We start from the raw sequence: 19,554 nt of genomic DNA on the forward strand, positions 1-19,554 counted from the left end.
ATGGAGGGGAAAAAAAAGAGGAGAAAAAAAAAGATCAGGAACTGAGTTCAGTCACTCTGGGAACCCAGCCTTTATGAACTGTTTACCAAAAGGATGAGCTGGGGAAAGGGGGGAAGGGCAAATGTGTGCATTATGTCTCACCTGCTGATTCTCGGGAGTCATGAATATTCTTATAATCCCTGTCTCTTGGCCCAACAGGCTACAAGCCTTTTCAGCACAAAGCTTGATTTCAGTGAGGTTCCAGGAGCTGCTCTAAGCTTCAGCAAGTGGTATAATATTCCCTTGTTTCCACATCAAAACAGCCTCTAGCCACACACCACTCTCCAATGTTTCTTCTCTGTTACTCATCTCCTAATAAATAGCATTTTCTTTCAGACCAGATACTTAAATAAACTCTGTTCTGGGCTACGCAGAAACCAGTCAGCAAGTCACGATTTCTGAAGTCGTCAGTATGTTTTTTCATTTGCATACATAGTATGTATGTTGAGATACAGGTATATTTATAAAACGTGCTACACATCTGTAGCTAAAACCAAGACACTGGGAACTAACCTGAAACGGGATGTGAGCTGTAGTGTGAATTACACTATGTATCTTTCAAGCCAGACAGCATAAAGCACCTGATCTGAACTTCAGCACAGCACAGGCCAGAGAATGTCACCTCGTGTGCGTGTAATTTCCATGCCAACAGGGCAGAGGACAGGGAAGGAGGTTGTCCTGACAGGAAAAGCAAAGGACAAGTAAACAGGGTGTGTAAAAACATGCAACAAAGTGGTGTACGGAGATAAACCTTCATGAGATAACCTAAGGCTAGCTGTACTTCCATAAGCCTTGTTGAATCCTAACTTTCAGACACCAGGCAATGGAAAATTATTTTCTTTTACTGAAAAAGGAAGCGTTATCTCCTCCAGCTGAAGGGATGAACTCTGCAGAAATTGACAGGAGGCAAAAAGGCCTCTTTAAAAAAGAAACTATTTTCCTTATGGCAACAGTATCCAGTGGCAACCAACCTTGGGCCATAAAATAAATATTTAATAGCTTTAAAAAAAGCTTCCTTGCAGAAAGATCTAATTGATTGAAGCTGCCAGCTAAAAGCCATGATAAAAAAATGAATCTTTTGTCCACTGCTTAAAGCAGAGGTGCTACATGATAATAGCAAAAGGGACGGCAGAATTTACAATTTTTTAGTTACTTATGTATTTTTTAAATGGCCTTGTACAGTGAATATTCATGCTGGTCTTGCGTGTGAGAAAGTAGGCAAGGCCTCACACAAGGCTATACATATATCAGTACTGCAACCTTGTGAAACTGTCAAGTGTTTTAGCAGGAAACCCGGTGGGTTGGGCACAGAAGCTATTCTATCTGGATGAAATATTTAGTCTGTAATTAGTCCTAAACTACAAAATAATTTGCACACGCAAATAGTTTTCAGATTAGGTGAGTTTGAGATTACAGCTGTTGATGAACTCATCTCCCACCTGAGACATACACATACTAGAGAGGAATCACAAATGAAGCATGATCAGAGTTTGTTTTGGAATGCCCTGAATCTGTGCAGGATGTGGAAGTTTGCTTTTTAAGCTTAATACTACTCATCATTTCATAACATTATCATGTATCTCTATAAACATATGCAGAAAATACATCAATATGCGTAGGCATAAGTACGATAGACAATATCCCTTATGACTGCACATTTAAGCTACAGTCCCACAACATAAAGTCATGAATGTATCTACATTTTTTTAAGGCAACACTCTTATCTGTGTCATGACCACTCTCTTTCATTCCCTTTATGTCTTCCATATCAGTTGAAGCCTGATGGTCTTGCAGATTCACCCCAGTGTCTGCTTTATCTTATGGAAGTCTTCTGTAAAGTGTACATGCAACACAAAGCGACAAGCCCAAATGATAAACAGGCCTCTCACTGCATTTCTACTGGGCTAAGTGTATGGAGATTGTTGTGCATCTCCCATCTTCCTACAAGATGTATGCTGCTGTGCAGTTCGTTATCCAGAACATTTCAGCAGAACACCTCCATGAATACTGAGAGTGAAATAATGTTGTTTAGTTCCTGTTCTGGTTTACTAATGATTTTACACTTTGGATACTGCAAACTTACTGTTATGTACAATGAAAACCTGGAAGAAGTAGTATTTCTGTGTTGTTTGATACCTTAGGAATCCATTACTTAGGAGGTAAGAACAACCTGCCAAACACCATGGCATTGACAGCACAGAGAGCAAATGCAGGGTATGACTATGGAGGGTAGCTATGGTGGTATTATACAACGCACATTTTGCTACTGGTCACATACCTCCAGTCTTCCTTCTATAAAAGTATCTTCAAGGATGCACAGCTCTGGAAACCAGTCTGAAAGATCCCACTGCTCCAATGATTCAGGCCTGGTATATGAGAAACCATTGCTTTCCTTCCCATCAAACACATGATCCAAGATCAATTAATCCCTAACAAACGAGACTTAACTTTCTTCAAACCTAAGAAGTGCTCTGACAATTTCAGACATAGGTCTGAAATACCACTTTGCAATCCTGTTTTTTAGCATATGCTGTACTCGGCTTCAGCCTCAACTGAAAAACTAACACTGGGCTGTTCAAAGGTTATTCTTTCTTTGCTTCTTGTCTGCTCTTAAGACAGATGTTTCAAGGCATGAGGGAGGATACAAACACATGCATGTGAGGCAGGGAAAAAAAAAGAAAGTATCCAGGTGTTTAAGGAATGCCAAATGTGAAAGAATTCCCATTCACTGCTTTCTCCTTTAATCTGGCAATTCCAAGGGACCAAGCGTGTCATGACTTGTACCCAGAACAGCTTCCGCTTGGGTGAGTTCAGACAAGGTCTGCATTAACTCCCCAACCTGCAAGAAAATTATTTGAAACAAAAGGTTCAGATATGTCCTTTCCCTCCAACAAGCCTGGAAACAAATGGTACAGGAATGAGGTCAGAAAGGAATCATCTGCCTACCATACCACTGAATTCATTTACCTACCTCAGAGCCCATTCAAGTAAAGGGGTGGGATGCAGAACAAGGGATGATATAAAGCAGAATGAAGCTCTGGGGTCGCTCGCTACATTACAAGATTTGACAGGCCTTTGCCAGCCTTCAGCTTCTTTGTGTCTTTCACATAATAGAGAAACATAAACTGAGCAGCCTGTGATCTGGGGGTTGCGCTATCAGACAGAGCAAACTCTTTGCAAATGCTAATAGTATTGTAGCATCCTGTCAGGCAGCAACACAAAAAAGGATGTTGATTTTCACATGATCCAGAACAGACTCATTGTAAGAAAGGTTGCAATGAATGTTCCATCTCTAAACATCAAAACCCAAAGGCAATTGGCTTGTGGAGATGAGGCAAAATAGTGTTTCAAATGTTATCATAGCACACGGGGCATACTGTTACCTTATTTCACAAGGCTAGATAGTAAGGCTGACTGTAATAGAGCACAACCAGAATTTGCTTGTCCCTTGCAGTTCTAAGGATGTGGCAGCTGCCAGTCTTGCCCAGTGATGCTCAGCTGTTTCCTGGGAAAAAAAAAAAAAAAAGTGTCTAAAATGTTAAAAAGGATAGAACACTTATGTTATTTCTGTTATAAAACTTATAAAATACCCTTTAAATTCAGACCTCACATCTTCCCCTATATTAGGAATACTATAATCCAAGATGTTAATAAATATACCACTGATCAACCTTCAAAGAGTTCATTGTCGTCCTTTGGGTGAAAAACTTGAACAAAGCTCATCTTGTGGGCTGTCACTAATCAAAGATAGTTCAGAAATCATTTCTGAAGTCAGAATGTGCAATCACCACACAGGTTAGGACACACTGCTCTGGAAGCACTCTTTGACCCTATGGACTTCCAACAGAAGCAAATGAACAGCTTTTTTATCAGTTCTATACAAACACAAACACAACCAGTTCTAGCTATGCACAGTAATCAGCTTTTCAAGAGAAATCGCTAGAAATACTTCTGGAATTGCCTCTAGAACAGCACCTACAGTCAATTCCAGAAATCAGTCCCACAGTCAATGTCAGGTTTATTTCTGGATTCATCTCCAGAACCATGCCTAGAACCCAACTGAGAGTCAATGTGAGAATCATTACAATAGCTGCTAGACTAAGCACTCTGATTTATTGCCACAACCACTTCTAGAGCCACTTCTGGAAATACCTCCCCGCTGACGGACAGCAGCAACCCAGGAAACTTACCTAGATTCAATTTCAGAAACGTTTTAGAAGAGTTCCCAAGGTTGGCTCTGAAGTTCTTTCACAAGCCATTCCAGCAGCACTTTCAGGACCATTTCCTGAATCACGTCTACAGTCAAAACTAGAATCATGCCTGTGATTTTTAGCATTTCTTACAGAACAACAGTTTTGATAATTTCACCTTCTGATGTGCTACAGCACTGAGGTGACAGCAGATGCAAGATTTGTGTACACAGAAATCTGCACAGGTTTTTCATTCCAGCACTGCAGCATGAACAATCATTACAATCTTTATATCCTTTCAGGTTCCCCCACAACAAAACATCCTTGGTAAAAGCCTTGTTCTGTAAAAGTCTTGTGATCACAGCCACACAGAACGTATATACAGCATTTTTGACAAACCTCAGTTTTCAGAGTTACATGACTACATATGACCTGTCTTGCAAGGCCTTTACAATGCATTTTACCTTACTGAATGAAAAGGAAGATGGCTTACTGAACTAATTACAAAATAGAAGAGGATAAAATAGCTCTAAACTAACATAAACTAAACTAACATAAACAAGTAGCTTGGAGACTGCAAGCTACTGCAAAGGCATTCTATGTAGTGAGGAAGTATGACTGCAACATTTCCCAAAGTACCTCAAGACCTAGAATCACATTCCAAATAGTCAAAGAAAACTCATTCTGCAACTCCCCAAAACCAGAGGTATCATCACAGACTGAATTCATATAGCAACATCTTACCTGACATAAAAATATCCTACAGACATCTCCAGGACCAAATCCCCACAAGAACACAGCTCTTCAAGAAGCCCTGGGTCAGACCTAGAAATGCCGTATTTCAGTATTTCCCAACTGAAGTGATGAAACCTCTTGCTTATTTTTTAATATGACTGTTGACAGTTACTAAGTTACATTTAAGGTATAAGAAAATCAAATTCACTAAACCTTAGCTTCAGAAATACATCATAACTCAGTTTAGATTCAAAACATACTCAAAAAACCTGATTCATATACCCCTGACAGTGAAATAGTGCGCACCAGTACGTTTGTAATGACTAAGAATTTCACATTTTCACCCTCTAATTTAACTATGCTTGCTTTTGACACTTTGACAGATTTCCAAGGTTTTCATCTCTCTTCTGGTCTGATAACTTAGATAAACTTAACTGTTTAGTAGTAGCTGCTCATAAAGGGTAATTTTAAAAAAATTGAAAAAGCACCACTTGTACCTTTTTCATGAAGAAGTGACAGAAAAACCCTTGGCCATTAATAATTAAGCCTTGGCTCATTCACAACTCATTTCATGGATTGTTCTGGATCATGTGAAAATCAACATCCTTTCTTGCGTTACTGCATGACAGATGCTACGATACTATTACAATTTGCAAATACTGTATCTACATGATAGTAAAGAACATGCTTTGGAAATGAAATATCTATTTATGGAATAATTATACTTGCATTTGCTGATCTCCTCCCTAACCTCAAAAAGCCACAGAAGTCCTTCTCCGCAGGGCTGCTCTGAATCTCTTCTCTGCCCAGCCTGTAGCTGTGTCTGGGATTGCCCCGACCCAGGTGTAGGACCTTGCACTTGGCATGGTTAAACTTCATGAGGTTGGCATCAGCCCACCTCACAAGCGTGTCAAGGTCCCTCTGGATGGCATTCCTTCCCTCCAGCGTATCAACCGAACCACACAGCTTGGTGTCATCGGCAAACTTGCTGAGGGCGCACTCAATCCCACTGTCCATGTCAGCGATGAAGGTGTTAAACAAGACCGGTCCCAACACCAATCCCTGAGGGACACCACTCGTTACTGGTCTCCAGCCAGACATTGAGTCATTGACCACAACTGTTTGTGTGCGGCCATTCAGCCAGTTCTTTGTCCACTGAGTGCTCCATCCATCAAATTGACGTCTCTTCAATTTAGAGACAAGGATGTTGTGTGGGACAGTGTTGACAGCTTTGCACAAGTCCAGGTAGATGACATCAACTGCTCTACCCCTGTCCATCAGTTCTGTAGCTCCATCACAGAAGGCCACCAAATTGGTCAGGCAGGATTTCCCCTTAGTGAAGCCATGCTGGCTGTCACCAAGCACCTTGTTGTTTTTCATGTGCCTTAGCATGCCTTCCAGGAGAATCTGCTCCAAGATTTTGCCAGGCACAGAGGTGAGACTGACTGGTCTGTAATTCCCCGGGTCATCCATTTTCCCCTTCTTGAAAATGGGGGTTATATTTCCCTTTTTCCAGTTGTCGGGAACTTCACCTGACTGCCATGATTTTTCAAATATGATGGCCAGTGGCTTAGCAACTTCATTTGCCAGCTCCTTCAGGACCCGCGGATGGATTTCATCAGGTCCCATGGACTTGTGCATGTTCAGATTTTTAAGATGGTCTCGAACCAGTTCCCCAAGCTTTACAGAAAATTTTTTTTTAAACTGATTTTGTGAAATTTTTCTTCAACTAAAAGAAAAGATACACTGAACTCATGGGTTGGTAAGCTGATTGCTCTATAGTTCTCAAACCCATTGTCCCAGTAAGCATGTTTGTTTTAAATGCATCTAAAACTAACACTCCATAACCAGCCTTCATTTATACTTTTAATTCATTGTCTAAACCTCCAGAGACATGTCTGAACTTCCAGAGACATAGTTTTCAACATAATGAGTTTCATAAGACCCCTTTGACTAAATGCATTACATAAATGGTAAGGCAACCATTAATTTATATAGTAAAAGATAACAGTAAAGTTACCACTAACTTGGTGCTGACACAGCATTTCTGGATCAGGCATTTTAATATCACTAATAGTGTATTTTGTCACAATTTAACAAAGGAGAAAAACACTAAAGTAATTTCTGAATCTGGTGAAATATCATTGTGTTCAAACCCACATTTTTATTATTCCTTCAGTTACATTTTTATTCAATAAATACCTAATTTTAATGGAATACATCATGCTAAGTTTTAGATGAGCAGCACAGAGAAGTCAGAAGTAAAACTGTAGGAACACCACACTAAAAGAGATGAACAATGGGCCACTGTATGAGACATTCTGCAATATTTACATTACACAAGTTTCAAACAGTGATCTTTAGGCAAATACAATAGTTCTTCTTTGTTGGTTTTAGGTCGGGTGGCTTTTTGTTTTTGTTGGGTTGTGTGTTTTTTGTATTTTTTTGTTTTGTTGTTTTTTTTTTTTTTAACAAAGAATGATTTAACAGAAGCACAGATTTTTCCATTTGCTATACAACCTAAGGACTCTGCCTTCATAATTATGCAAACTTACATTTCTGAAGTTATCTTCAGAGAATGATGATAACACAAGCCATTTTTAAGTTTTGCTGTTCTCAAGCACTCATTTTCAGGAAGTAATTTTAAACATTGTTAGATCACCTTGAAATATTTAACCCTTCAACAGCATTTTATGAATAGCTCTACACTGAATTTTTGTCCACTTGACTAAAGATTTTATTTCTCAACATTTGGGGAACATCTCACCAAATTTTGTATTGTCTCTTCTGAGAGCAAACGGAAAGAGTGGATGTTGGAAAATGGTCAGATTTCTCTCTTTTAATTGCACACATCAGAATCAATAGTTTTTCAAAAGAGAAAAATAAACCTAGGTACATTTTCCTATATACATAATCAGACAACTGCAAAACAAACTGTTTCAGGCCTAGTATCTTCCTCCTCAGAAGTGTTTCCAGATCATTTGTGGACAGAAAAAAAAAAGGTGATGATTAATCACCAGGCACCTATGATACAGAGCCTGTATCATGCTAAATTTGTCAGGAGTGACATTTCTACAGCAAAACTGAAAGGCAGTAAGACTACTTACTGTTTTTACTATACTGAATGATAGAAATCAAATTGGTGTGGAAGGACCTTGTGCGTAACATTCTTACAGAAGTGATTTTGGTCTTAGAGTAGCTATTACAAAAATGAGATTAACTGCATTCTTCCTCTTTGAGTTAAGAAGGTTGAACCACTTGGAATTCTACAAAGTATCTTTCTACATTTAACATGTACTCAATCAGGTTACTTTCTATCTATGGTGAAGGGAGGAGTTAACAAGGAAATTTAAGAGTCTGCAATCCCAGAAATGAAATGTAATCAGCTATGATTCCAGAGTAACAACATACATTTGGAACGAAAGGGTAAAAGAAGCAGCTACTGACATTGTTTCCTGAGCCAAACCTTTTAAGGTGTCAGTGAATAGTAGTCTGTACTTTCACTTGAAAGCACAAGTATTCCTTGGATGATGTGTCTCTCTCAAGAGTTTAGGTGTTTAACAAAACCCACAACTTCCTCTCAAGATCTCTATTTCATGCTTTTAAATCTGTACCAGGGTGATCAGAGAATGCTTCAACACAGAGCATACAACAAATACAAATGGCATCACTTAGAAGGGTGTTTTAATGTACATACAAATACTAAAACTTTATGTCAAACTCCCAGGATCATTTGCAGGCAAGAAAATGACAACAGGTAAAATAATTTTATGAATCTGATCCAGCTCAACCATACAAGACAGATGTCAAAAATAAAAGCTTTTTTAACTTTCAGGTCAAAAAACCCCCCTTCATTATACAACTTCAGCAAGCTTCCAAGCTATCTCATTGACACACAAGTCAGATTCTTCTGTCATGTGTACATAGCTTCAAAAATTAAAAGAGCGGATGGATTTTCACTGAACTTCTCAATCCCATGAGACATTATTTTCTTTCTCCTGCAACATCTCATGATGCTCTCCAAAAGACAGGAAAGAGAATGGGACACAAAAGCCATTTCTATTCAGTCGTCTTTGTGCAAGATAACCTGGAAAAGGCTGCGTTCCTGTGTAAACTGGCTTTCTGTTGAAACAGAAAAGAGATAATTTTAAACTGTGTGCAAATGTATGACAGCATTCAGGCTTATGTTCTGGAGAATTAATATATAAGAAAAGGTTGGAAATAATGCAAATATTTTTGCCAATAATACACACTGCCTTTAAGAAAAAAAAATCAAAATGCTTTTATTGACAAGTGTTCCCTAATTTTTGATTCCAGCTAGTTATGCCTCTTAACAGATTTAAAAACAATGAACTGAGAGTAATCAAATAGCTTATGGTGTTTCGCAGTATCTGAATAACTAGACAGTAATTGTATTACTATTAAGTGTAGAAAATCTGTGTAAGAGATGAAAGTATAGATCTGCTGACAAAAAGTGAAAAGCAGCAGCAGTCAGGCACTGGAATAATTAAAAATGAAATTTTCACAAAGTCTGTATGAAAACATTTGCACCTATCAGAAATGGATAATCATTTTATACTGAGCACTAAGAAAATTGTGGCAATCTTTCTCATGATCAACACATAATTACCTGCTTGAACAATCTACTTTTCTTGGTGGAGGGCTTCTATGAAGGCTTCAAGCTTTTCCTGGATTTCCCGAACTTTTTCTGAAGGAATTAAAGAGGTCCTTTTTCAAATATCTATTACTTAATTGAGGATAAGCCCAGAAAGAAAACAAAAAACCAAAACCAAACAAAACCAACCCCAAACAAAAATCCCTCCCCCAAAAAAACCCCTCAAACTTGCAAACATGAACAAAACTCAAATGCTGTTGTCAGTATTACCCTATGTATTCAGTTACTGAATTACTAAGATTTAGAACATTTTTCTACATCAGAATAAAAAAAATCTTGTCCTGTTTGAAAAACATTATGATTACCATATTAATTTAATAAATCAAAAATTTACCAAAGCAATCCAAATCTAGAGATGTTCTATTTTGTAAACCTCTAAATTTTCATTAGATCATGCAAAGCAGAACTACTGTACACCTGCTACATGTAGGGAGTTGGTATCTTTTGAATAACGTGTACTAATCCCATCCTCTTTTAACCAAACATCCTTACTCTCCACAGCAAGGGTTGCAAACACCACTAAACATTCTAAAAAGAGCTCAAAGCTAGTTCCTTTTGAGCAGAGAATTTCAAGGAACCAAATACCAGTATTCAAAATACACCTATTCAAAAGGGAATGCACAACGTTAAAAATGTTTAAAACTTCCATTTTATTTTCTTCCATTTCAGTGGTAACCAGATAGATGTGGGCAGAATCTTATTTTATATAAATACTACAGCTGGGAGCTTATTTCTCAACAAAAATACAATCTGAACACAATTACAAATAATTACTAAGACTGAAAAGGCAACACTGACTGGGAAAAAAAAAATCAGAGGTTTAGGCATTTTTTCCACTCTTAATTCCATGTAACACTTGTCATCATACAACCTATTTGATTTATTAAATTGCTTATGAAGCAAAATTTAGAACATAGCTGGCGTCCAATGCCTGCAAGATTTCCTGCTTCTCTCTCACCACATCCTCATATGAAGCTGCCTCTGCGTGTGATTATGGCCATGGAAAACACACTTCAGAAACATGAAGGAACAGGGGGAGAGCAGTAGGACAGACAAAAAAAAGCTACATGAACATAGACACAGATAATATCCCCCCCCCCCCCCCGTTAAAAATACTATTGGATTAATGCCGTATGTTCCCATGTATGAGATACAAGGTTTGAGGGGGGGTTTTTGTCTTTTATTAACTGTTTCTTCCCTTTAGCAATACCATGTGTTATAAACATGCTGTGCTGAGCTGAAACAAGAGTAAAGCAGAAAGAAAAATAAAACAGCCTTAAATAGGATACATAAGCATGAGTGGGACAAAAAAATTACCTCCAAAGACAATGCTCTAAGAATGTAGCCAAGGGAACTAAAAGATCCATCCAGTAAAAAATTACTATCCCACAGTTTATGAAATCCTATGAAATGATTTTAGAATAATTACAATAGTAATGATGATAATAACTCAACAAAACTCTGTAGCCCTGTTCTAACAGAAGTAGAGAATCTTAGCTAGCATGTGAAATAAAATATGGAAAACAGCCTGCATGAGGATGAAGAAATCTCAAGCTTCTTTATCATGCAATTCTTAGGCGATTAAGGGCAAGCCCACTTATCCTTTCAACACTTCAGTGTCCCCTGAACAAACAAAGATATACAGTGAGGTTGAATCACACTCTGGGTCCTAAAGAAAACACCGAGGAATTTTCTTGAATTCCAGCTGATTTTGTGGTTGGTTTTGTTTGTTTGTTTGTTTTTTTAAAGTACTTGGATATTCAATTAAGATTACAGTCAGTGTGAGGACAAAAGCAGTATCTTGGAAGTTCAGAAACAGCAGTAGTTGCTTTTTACCAGAAAAAATATTAAAATAAAAAGTCCTTGATTCAGTTGAGAAGAGTGAATATTTGAAAGCTGCCAGTGAAAAAAAAGTAGCCCCATGATCACTTCTCCTTACTAAGCACATTCAAAGTGTTTTCATTACTTTTAAAATGAATTTTAAAAAGTACACTGTGTCAGTATACAAGTATCTTGTGTAATGAAAACGTTAATTACATGGCATTTATTTAGGCAAGTACTTAGCTTGGCTACCAATACTGATGCTCTGTTTATGTTTACAAAATTAGCCATTGAAATAACATCCTTGTATCTTGGAGAAACTTGACATTATTTCTGGAAATTACTAATCCTGGTCCTTGCTCTCCAAAATTGCCAAACTGCCAGTAGTGACCGGAGATTAGATCTCATGACCCAAAAGATGTCTTCATGTTGTCCTTTCAATAGCTTTAATTTTTACTCTTTTTTTGTAATTGCTACATGCTTGCCCCAAGTATGTTCTTTGTATTGATCAAGCCATTACTCAGTGAAAGCAGACAGATTTAGCAGTATTAAATGCAAATATTTTCCCTTCTCAACCTCTTGCTAATGAAATATTCCAGTCCTGAAAATTAACAGCATCAGCAAAAATCTGTAATTATTATTTCACGCTTAAAAAAAAGAAAGAGTCTGTGCCAACAAAATCTATTTTAATTTTCTGATTAGGGCATATTAAAATAACAGGATATCAAATATGTATTCCACCAGAATATACTGAATCAGCTGTGTTTGCTCAGAGAACAGACATACTAAAATTGACTCAATATTATGAGCATTTTATTAGTTTTTATACTTGGACTGAATGGAAATGATTGCTTAACTGTAATAATTATGAGATCTTGAGGTAACTTAATGCTTTGAAAAAACACACTGGCTATTCTTAAAAAAGAAAAGTTACAATGGCTGCCAAGTAGCTGCAATTATTCATGCTATGCCTTGTATTCTTAGCAGTAGTAAAGTCTTTTGCAGCAGCAGACCCCAGCCAACCTGTTACATTTTCCTACAAGTCCATTCTGTAGCACAGAGAGTCTGATAAATTGGGTTTACTTTTTCAATAGGCTAATGGCAGAGTTATGCATTTACACAACACTAATCTTAATAAACCAGTAAATACAAATGTTTAGGCAGAACTTTCCTAATGAGTGCAAGTGCCCGGTCTTCAAATCTAGGATAACTGCCCATCAGCATCATATGACACTGCATTTGGAACAACAATTGATTGTTAACAATACAAGAGTAACATGTTACCCATTTTTATTTAGGCAAGTTCTCTGTGAAATGCATGAACTGTGTCCCCATATTTGCAGGGATTTGATTGACACCTAGATCAAAATATCAGTGACTTACACTTGTAAATTATAGTACCTTGTGTTTTGAGGAAGATGTATCAACACGCCAAACCCAGAATATTATTTAGGTTTCAGATAAGAATACTTACTATGTAATTATATTAAAGGGATAGACAATGGTAACCTGTTGCTCTAGTTTTGTGGTACTGTGCTTTTCCATGAACAAGCCAGACACAGAATAAAAGCATTTAGCTTGCTGGCAAATTATTTTGTAACAGACTGAACTACCACAGCACCACTATACAATGTTCAGTATCAAGGAAGGCTGTTAAAGTACTATGCTCTTTCTATACAGCACTGCAGAAGTTTAAATATATACTAGGGCTTACATACTGGATTCTAGAAAGATGATAGGGTCTTTGGTAGTTTTAACACAGACCTGAAGTCACAAATACATAATTCTTCCAGCACCCATTAGACCGTGGTCAAAAACCAAATTAAATCAATGAAGAATAACTGTAACTAACCCCTTCTTTCCATCTTTAGAAGAGTAAAATTCACAGGCCTAGGGGCAATGAACGGCTATTCTACTTTCCATTTACCCCTTGTTTACCTAAAAGATAAGCTGGTTCATACATCAACTCATTATGCCTCTTGATCTGGTCATGAATATTCCTATAATCCTCCTTCCATATCCCAAAAAACTTCACTGACAGAACAAGAAAATTCTTTGCTCAGATGTCTTGAGATCCTCATTCATGCTCAGTCTCTCTTTATCTCCATATGAAATGATATTGCTACCTGCTCATTTTCTTTTCATTAATCCTATGGTCCTAAATCCAAAAGGCTCAAACCCAAACTAATTGATCTGTAATGAGAATTTTGTTACAGTGTGAACACAGACAAATGCAGCTACAGATAAAATTTGTTTTTCCTCATATCATAAGATGGTCAGAAGGGAAATCCCATAAACATTCAGTCTTACAATTGCTTAGGTTGGTGAGCATATCTGCTAACGAACAGTGCAGAAGCTAGGGAATCGCTGCTAAAATGAAACAGCTCAAGTAAGTTATCAAATGAACCTCCTGAGGTAAGGCCAAATAACCTTGAAACGGTATTGAACACAAAATAAGTAATTAAAAAAACCCACCCAAACCAAAACAACCCCAAAATTATGCTCTAAGTAGCAACAAAATATTGATAGATACTTTCCAACTGCATTAATTGCTTTAATAAAAGGGGCGGTCTCTGCCCACAAACCCTGTCTTGTTTATGCTTCTGAAGGTAAGTGAATTTTGACACATTGAAATCATACATACTTACCTGTAAAAACCCAGTGGTTTTAGCAAAGGATTTTAAAGATGCTCATGTCTGTCTGTGCTAGAACAGGAAGAAATCTACATGGGTACTGTAAGCAAATGAAAAAGCTCTCCCTTCCCCTGCTTACAAGTTTGCCCATATGAAATCAAATTTCAGTTGCAGCATCAAGAAAAAAATAAGTCAAATCTTTCTGAACACAGATCAATCTTTTATTTTGTACTCTGATGAAACTTATAGCATAAAACCATCATGATTAGAATGTGTTAATACCTCACTATGTATTCTCCTGTTCTATGTTAAAGTGATTTCTACCTCCAACTAATATTTACGCAGTTTTGAAAGCTCATGGTTGTTACTCCTTTTACTCTGGATTGTGTTTAGACTTTAGTCATGGCCCATTCCCGCCCCACACCCAACTTTTTTTTTCTTTTTTTTTTAAATCTGCCTTCCTTTCCTTAATCCCTTCTTTCCCTACAAACATTCTCACTGCTTGCTGTGTTACATCTATACTATGGTTAATTAACCATAGAAGCAGAAGTGTTGAATTTACTGCTCTGAATGCACCATCTTTCCTCTAATAAAAAGGAAAGCCCAGTCTGTAGACAGATTTCATCAGAATGCCCAGTAGTAATTCATTAAAACGGGAAATGTTGATCCACAGTTTCCTATTGAAAGTCAAATTTTAGCTTAGGGCTACCTAAGACACAAACCCTCCAGCTGTACAGAACCCCTATGAATGTCAGGTGGAGAAGGGGAGGAGGGGGAAATCATCTCTTCAGAGTTCAGCCCTTTGTACCACATTCCTGGATTTTCTAAGGGCCATGTAAAAGCTTTACTTCTTGTTGAAACAGTACAAGGCTGCACGTTCACAGCTACTTCCAAATAACACCCCAGAAAGCAGACTTTCCACCCACAGTTACATGACCTGCGGCAACATGCTTCCTCATGTCTCACTCAACTACAGCCTCACAGCTACTATAGTTTACTGATCATTGCAAGGTCATGTCCCGCTGAATTTTAGAGAATCCTCTGAAACTACCCATCACATTTTTTTGCCAGTTTCCTCTTGTTCACATGCCATACTTTCCTCTGGATGAGGCCAAGAGGAAAGCTAAAGTTTTAAGGGGGGTGGGAGGGTGCGCTATGGCAAAACCACCCAGGCTGCCCTTAAAGAGACAGAACATCATTTATCAGCTGCAAAGACAGATTTATAAGTAGAGGGCCCCTCTGTTCCTTTAAGGCTCCAAAACAGATGGGAAGTGAATGGACAGTCAAAGGGTCAAGAAAACACATGGGAGGTGCTGCTTGTCTGCTGTATGTATGTTCCCAGCATAAGAAAGAGGTCAAGATTGTAACTGCATGGCTGGGTGCTGGAAAGGCCTTTTCTTTAAGGTTTTACAAAGACAAATGCTGTTCGTCATCCTGCTGTCAAACGGCTATAAATATTGGTTTGTCAAGAGAGTTTCAGCAGCTAAAAGTTTTTTAAAAAGGCTGAGCAGAAGGATGAATCATGTGAATGGTTCTTAATTAGCTCATTAGTGTAATAAAAGCACTGTAGAACCCTCAAAAGTTTAAATGGAATTTGTAATAGTCCGCGTAGTAAATCCATGAATCATTAAAAATATACAGCCTTTAAAATGCAAGCTTGCAGAAAACAGCTAGCATACTCTGTAGTTACTACTTGTTAAGACTGAACGAAGATGCTACTGATGCTACATAGTAGTAGCTTTCCCGTATTATTACAAAATGTTTATTCTATGTACAGCAATCTGCAATTAGATTTGAATTTGCAGCCATTTAATGGAGTTGTTTCTATAAATCCTGACTTCAAAGTATACTCACTGGAATCTGATAATGATGATACAAAAATACTGTAAACAGATTTATAAATCAGGCTTCCCCTGTCTGACAGACAAAGCTAGGCATCCACCATTAAATTACTGACTTTTCTACTTGCTTTAAATCCCTTTGCCACCCTGAGATAAAAGGTATTTTAAACTGAGCAACGTCTAGAATACCTGTATTCCAGTTGCCAGTTCCAAAAAGACAGTGAGAAGGACAGGGACATGCTCTAACTACTCAAGTGCATCAGGTGAGATGCTTTCATTATTAAACAGATGGAGATAAGATTTCAGTGGCTTTTCAAAAATATTTTTATACCCTTGAACAAGACCTAGTGCTAAACATAGTATTTTAATATCACTATTAACATTTCCAAGAGTCAGTCAACATACTGATTTCATGGACGTGAATACATCAACAACTGCCTGCTGTAGTTGGTGACCTGGTTGAAAATCTCCTTTTGTATGGCATTAACAGGAGACAAAAACCAAGGAGCCTATTTTGTACAAAGACAGATACATAGAGTACATTTCTCCTTTTTCCTGTTGTAGGTAAATCCACCACTAAAATAGGAAAATACTACCTCCAGATTCTATATTTAACCTGTCATAGGAAAACCAATAAGATCTTAGTCTTAAGAAGTAATTTTAGACGAGGGGTGGGAGGGGGGGGTGGGAATATTACAGTTGACATTACTTTCATTGAAGTATCAATATCATATTACTTAATCCCTGCATATCATATTTGAACAAAGCTATCAGCTGCCTGTGCAAAACAGTACCACCTTTATTTCAGACTAAAGATAACTGAGCAGCAGAAGAGAGCTTGTCTGAAAGCACTTCAGCTATTTTTACAAGGTACTGAGCCCTGGAATGTTATTCGGAATTATAATAACCCTTTTTAGCACCAGAAACGGGAATTGGGCATTGGGCTGATGAACCTGTAAATTAATAATCAATCAGTAACTTAATCTATAGCTGCCCCAGATTCACAAGCAAGACCTCTGCATCTTAATGAAACAGCTTCCACAACACACTTCCCCCCTCCTCAGCCTAACAGAACAGAAGCTGTGTTTCTTGGAGCAGTCCCCAGGGCTCCTTAGGCTGGCAAACATGAAGTCTTTCTGTCTCTGACAGAGCATATGAGAACCGAGGTACGGGGCTGAAGCAAAATGACAACTATGCAGACTCCTAACTTTATACAAAATATGTTTCTAGGGCTATTACACATCAGCCCTGCTTGTCTACAGAAAAGAAACTATTACTGAACTGTGGTGTGAGGTCACAAGCTAGTATACATTTCTATACAGTCAAATTAGCTTAATGTAAAAATGATTACTAATCTATACTGAGAGTCACGATGAGAATTTATGAGAGTCTTGATGTCTGCAATAGCAAGGCAGGACTTCAGTTTTCTGTCTCTACCTTAGCTTTTTTAATTGAAACTGTTCTAATATCTCAATCTTTCAACAGAATTTAGCTGCCCTGTTTACTGGACCGCCAGAAGAAGCTTAGTAGCAGAATGACAACCTCATAAAACACACTCATGTCCTGAATCAGACTTATGGACACAGAAAGACTGAATTTCAAAATCAAAACTGTTAAGCTAGAATGAATCAGAACATGACGATGGTCGTTTTTTGGGTGGAAGTAGTTAAAAGTATAAAAACACACTAGAAATACTACCCAATGATTCATACAGTGATTAAAAAAACACAAACCCAAACCAAAAACCCCTAACGTTTTCTTATGCAGAAGCAACATATACAGCTATAAAGGCAAATTATTTATGTAAAGGCTACTGTAACCTTAAGGCTATAAAATTGCAAACAGACTTTAACATAAGTAACCGATATTTGTTGGTTCTCAACCCAAAATAAATCATACTTTTTAGTTACTCAGATAATAAAATATTGGGACTATTTACATGAAAGTCTCACTAAAAGGCAATGTTGGAAAATGAAATGGTGATAAGTAACTTTTGGATCATAATAATAAACTTAATCTTTCAGTAGTCAGAAACTTAAGCCATCATGCCCTGAAAAAAACCAGGTTGCTCTATGTTTTCTTTTCTTATTTTTAGCTAGGACTGACAATAAACTATTCCCTTCCCTTTTGTTTTTATATTGACTTCCAAATTACAAGCAAAGTGGGCTCCACTACAACATTAACAATGTGCAACATACATGACACTGACTTCTCCATCTTTTGGAAATGGGAAAGTTACACTCCACAGTTCCATATTAGCTCAAAACAAATACATACACTGGTCAGTTTAACAGTTTGTATTTATACAAACAGTAATCTCTCCATGATAAGTACGTATTTAATTTTTGATTAACAGGTACTCTCACAAGCAACCAGTACTAAAAGGAAAATAGCATCCACCTAGGTGTTTTGATCCTTACATCATAAAGGAAATTTTTGAATCCTCAAGTACAAGAGACATGGGTAAGATTAGCAGGCATTAAATACGTCATTACTCACGTAACAGTTTATCATCATTTTTCAATGTCAGCTTTAAGTGATAGGCTTTGCTTAGTCAGTGACAAATGTGCTGAACTTTGGAAGGATCCGTTTAGAACCTGGACATCACTACCTAACTCTTCATCAGTAACTTTAAGAAGTCACAGCAGACAGACTTTGGTCATCTGGGATTCTTAAGTTAAGTAAACCATCACTCCATCACAGGAGGTTTACAAGTGATCTATGTTCTCCCTTGAGGATTACTTCCCTCTCTGAGAAGATGCAGCTTTTTAAAACACTTTCTGCCATGACACAAAGCAGGAACTACCCTATCTGCACTCTGACACAAACCATCCTACACATTCTTCTGGTTTTAATTCATTAGTTTTTGCAGCTGCCCCAAAACTCAAAGGAGAAAAAGAAAAAACCCAAACCAAACAAAAAAAAAAAACCCAATGAATTTTAAACATTCAACCAGTTTCTTTCATGTCAAAGCACGCTTGCTTGGGTTAATTTCATAAATTATCTACATGGAATTAAAAATACAATAATCATGAAAAATCCCAATTAATTTGCATTCTAACAGAGTACCAGAAAGTTAGCAAATGACTAAAAATAATGGGATGCACTGCTGACTTGCTTATGTTCAAAGGCAGGGAAAACTGAAGACACAACTGCAGAGACTGATTCCAAGCACATTGCCCCCTGACTTCCTCCACCACAGAGCACCAGGACTTCTACAGAGCTCAAAGGGAGCACAGCAGTCATGCTGCCACCAGCATATTGTTGACACCAGCATAAGCTTGAACTCTTAGGCACAGACAGCCCACACTTTATTTGACTGGTTGTGATTTTGTCAAAAATCATAGAATCAAAGAATGGTTTGGGTTGGAAGGGACATTAAAGCTCATCTAGCTATAACCTTGTGCTATGGGCAGGGACACCTTCCACTAGACCAGGTTGTTCAAAGCCCCATCCAACCTGGCCTTGAATGCTGCCAGGGATGGGGCAGCCACAGCTTCTCTGGGCAACCTGCGCCAGCACCTCACCACCCTCATAGTGAAGGAATTTTTTTCTGTATGAAAAATTAATGTGCTGTAACTGACAACCAGGCTCTGATAAGAGGCAGGCCATATTAACAT

At 37.7% G+C, this 19,554-nt stretch overlaps 1 protein-coding gene across 4 annotated transcripts in view; it reads right to left on the minus strand.

Moving 5' to 3' along the window:
- Nucleotides 1-6,798: 6,798 nt before the first annotated feature.
- Nucleotides 6,799-19,554, minus strand: part of OPA1 (OPA1 mitochondrial dynamin like GTPase) — a 60,838-nt gene continuing 48,082 nt past the window's right edge. For all 4 annotated transcript variants that reach the window (XM_061371434.1, XM_061371440.1, XM_061371436.1 and 1 more), the window contains 2 exons: nucleotides 9,595-9,672; nucleotides 6,799-9,082 (listed from right to left, as the gene is read on the minus strand). In XM_061371434.1, the coding sequence (XP_061227418.1) occupies nucleotides 9,608-9,672 (65 nt within the window). In that variant the 3' untranslated portion in view covers nucleotides 6,799-9,082; nucleotides 9,595-9,607. The remainder of the gene's footprint in view (nucleotides 9,083-9,594; nucleotides 9,673-19,554) is intronic.

The sequence above is a fragment of the Neopsephotus bourkii genome, unplaced genomic scaffold, assembly GCF_033783945.1.
Source record: "Neopsephotus bourkii isolate Nb327-2 ecotype Australia unplaced genomic scaffold, CSIRO-AGI_Nbou_v1 NB_1574, whole genome shotgun sequence".
Lineage (NCBI taxonomy): Eukaryota > Metazoa > Chordata > Aves > Psittaciformes > Psittacidae > Neopsephotus > Neopsephotus bourkii.